Genomic DNA, 3,388 nt, shown 5'->3' on the forward strand with positions numbered 1-3,388 from the left:
ACAAGTGCACAAACATGTGCCACATACACCCAGGTACACATGCGTCTGTACTTTTAAGCCTGGAATTAATTTTCTCTTGCATAGGTATTATGTATTAATTAAGAGCTGAGAGAAGAAACAGAAATGGTAACGTTAGAGAAGACAAGAAGGAAGGTTATGTTTTTATTGGTGAGGACTTTGTTCTTCCTTTGAGCTCTGCTAAGCATTGAGTAGGGCACACCATGTCCAGAACCAGTAGGATTAGCTTTTCGCACAGTGCCTAGAATTTCCTCTACACATTAATCTTCCATTAAAAAGAAACTGATGTAGTACATTTTAGTCTTTACTGAAATGGTCTTATCTAAAAGAAAAAACAAGGCTCTCTGCTCCTCCCTGTTCCAGAGACAGCCGCATCTTTCTGTGCAGTGCTAGCCTCGTTCCTGAGACACGATGGTGAAGGTCGGAGTGAACGGATTTGGCCGAATTGGACGCCTGGTTACCAGGGCTGCCCTCCAGACTGGCAAAGTTGATATTGTTGCCATCAATGATCCCTTCATTGACCTCAACTACATGGTCTACATGTTCCAGTATGACTCCACCCATGGCAAGTTCAACGGCACAGTCAAGGCCGAGAACGGGAAGCTGGTCATCAACGGGAAGGCCATCACCATCTTCCAGGAGCGAGATCCCGCCAACATCAAGTGGGGTGAGGCTGGTGCCGAGTACGTTGTGGAGTCCACTGGTGTCTTCACCACCTTGGAGAAGGCTGGGGCCCACTTGAAGGGCGGGGCCAAAAGGGTCATCATCTCCGCCCCTTCTGCTGACGCCCCCATGTTTGTGATGGGTGTCAACCATGAGAAGTACGACACCTCACTCAAGATTATCAGCAATGCTTCCTGCACCACCAACTGCTTAGTCCCCCTGGCCAAGGTCATCCATGACAACTTTGGCATTGTGGAAGGACTCATGACCACAGTCCACGCCATCACTGCCACCCAGAAGACCGTGGATGGCCCCTCTGGGAAGCTGTGGCGTGATGGCTGTGGGGCTGCCCAGAACATCATCCCTGCATCCACCGGTGCCGCCAAGGCTGTGGGCAAGGTCATCCCAGAGCTGAATGGGAAGCTCACGGGCATGGCCTTCCGTGTTCCCACCCCCAATGTGTCCGTTGTGGATCTGACATGCCGCCTGCAGAAACCTGCCAAGTATGACGACATCAAGAAGGTGGTGAAGCAGGCGTCGGAGGGCCCACTAAAGGGCATCCTGGGCTACACTGAGGACCAGGTTGTCTCCTGCGACTTCAACAGTGACCCCAACTCTTGCACCTTCGATGCTGGGGCTGGCATTGCTCTCAATGACAACTTTGTGAAGCTCATCTCCTGGTACGACAATGAATTTGGCTACAGCAACAGGGTGGTGGACCTCATGGCCTACATGGCCTCCAAGGAGTAAGAAGCCCACCCTGGACCACCCACCCCAGCAAGGACAGCAAGAGAGACCCTCGGCTGCTGAGCAGTTCCTGTCCCATCTCAGTCCCCGATACTGAGCATCTCCCTCACAGTTTCCATCCCAGACCCCCAGAACAACAGGAGGGGCTTAGGGAGCCCTACTCTCTTGAACACCATCAATAAAGTTCACTGCACCCAAAAAAAATGGGCAATTGGGGATACTTCACATTCACATAGTCAGAGGAGTGCAGAAGGACTGGCTTTTAACCTCAGTAGGGCTAAAAAAGTTTCCCTTGATATTTGTACAGCTAGGTAGAAATCCACATGTATTAACCGTTTGCTATGGGGATAAAGCCCGAACGGTCAACAAAACAATCCGATGCTTTGCCTTTTCAGCACATTATTCTAACAAATGGACATTACGGCTTATTTTATTTTCAACTTTATTGTTAAAAGAATGTTGCAAATTAATAACATCTCATACTAAAATTAACCATATACCAATTAACCAAAAGACTACGGTTAAACTATGCTAACATACGGTTAGCATAGTCATTCAAGAGGGAAGTTACGGTGTTTCACATTGGATTTTACCCTTTCACTATCAAATATACTTTTATACACTTAGTCACCACCAAAATAGAAAAATCCACAACAGGTTTAGAACTAGAAAAGCAATCAGCTTTAGATCCCTTTCATAACTCATGCTTGCTGTCTGGCAAGTGGGTATTTCTTGAGCTGTGTTCTATTAAACCTTTGTACTTTCTGTTCATTAGAGACAGTGACTCACTATAAAGCACAAGCTAGCCTTGAATAGAAGACGCCTGCCTCAGTTTCCAAGTGTCCAGATGATGGGTGTGCACCTACTGCCCAGGTAAAGTGTGCTCTCCTCTCTCTCTCTCTCTCTCTCTCTCTCTCTCTCTCTCTCTCTCTCTCTCTCTCTCTCTCTCTCTCTCTCTCCCTCCCTCCCCTAAGGTTAGATACAATTTCAGTTTGGCCATCATAACCATTTTAAAGTGCCCAGTCATGCAGCGTGAAGGATGTTGCAATGTCAGACACCACTACTACCACCCACTTCCAGAACTTTTTCATCTTCTCAAATTGGAATTTTGTACCCATTAAACTCTAATTCCATGTTCTCCCTCTCCATAGCCGCTGGCAACCAGATGCCTTCTTCCCATGTCTGTGCTTTGTTTTTGAGACTAATTTATTAGTTTTTAACTGTGATATTTCATAATCCTAGCATTGAGAAGCAAAGTCGTGAGCAGAAGGTTTTTTTGAGGCAAGGTAGGGTTTACACTGACTTTTCAAATGTCTAAATCTTGTGTTTATTTATCTAATAAAAAATTTTAACCATTTTTTTCAGATTTAAAGTGTTTATCTTATTGTTGTTAAGTCCACAACATTTCCGAGTTTATTTTTAATGACTCCTGGGAACAGATACGTTGAAGTACTGTTTTAAAGATTTATTTATTTATTATATATACAGAAGAGGGCGCCAGATCAAGCCACCATGTGGGTGCTGGGAATTGAACTCAGGACCTCTGGAAGAGCAGTTGGTGCTCTTAACCTCTGAGCCATCTCTCCAGCCCTGAAGTACTGTTTTAAAAGGCAGGTTTAGGACTTCAATCCCAAGGCTTGGGAGGCAGAGGCAGTAGGATTTCTACGAGTTTGAGCCCAGCTTGGTTTACATATTGAGTTACAGGCCAGCTAGGGCTGCACAGGGAGATGGTCTAAAAAAATGGAAACAAAACAAATCAAAAAAGCACATGCATTTAAAATGCTACATCAACCGTTTGTGATAGGATATATTTAACAGGATATATTAAAATTTGTAAGTGCAGACTTCTGTCCTAAATATTAACATAAAATATTTGCTTTTTTGTTTGTTTGTTTGTTGTTGTTAGAAGAGCATTTCACACTTTTGAGAGTTACTGCTCTGTGGATACTCCACACCTCTA

General features: G+C 44.9%; 1 protein-coding gene across 1 annotated transcript; it reads left to right on the forward strand.

The window, feature by feature from the left end:
* The first annotated feature begins 414 nt into the window (after nucleotides 1-414).
* LOC128097598 (glyceraldehyde-3-phosphate dehydrogenase-like) lies at nucleotides 415-1,632 on the forward strand. The gene has a single exon (XM_052718198.1). It carries the CDS (start codon nucleotides 430-432, stop codon nucleotides 1,429-1,431), a length of 1,002 nt encoding a protein of 333 aa, XP_052574158.1. The 5' UTR covers nucleotides 415-429; the 3' UTR covers nucleotides 1,432-1,632.
* Nucleotides 1,633-3,388: the final 1,756 nt, after the last annotated feature.

This window comes from Peromyscus californicus, unplaced genomic scaffold (assembly GCF_007827085.1).
Source record: "Peromyscus californicus insignis strain IS unplaced genomic scaffold, ASM782708v3 Scaffold_5__1_contigs__length_169319896, whole genome shotgun sequence".
Classification (NCBI taxonomy): Eukaryota; Metazoa; Chordata; class Mammalia; order Rodentia; family Cricetidae; genus Peromyscus; species Peromyscus californicus.

Bases quoted from the DNA above. Each gene is read 5' to 3' on its own strand.
- LOC128097598 (XM_052718198.1), top strand. From the start codon at position 430: ATGGTGAAGGTCGGAGTGAACGGATTTGGCCGAATTGGACGCCTGGTT.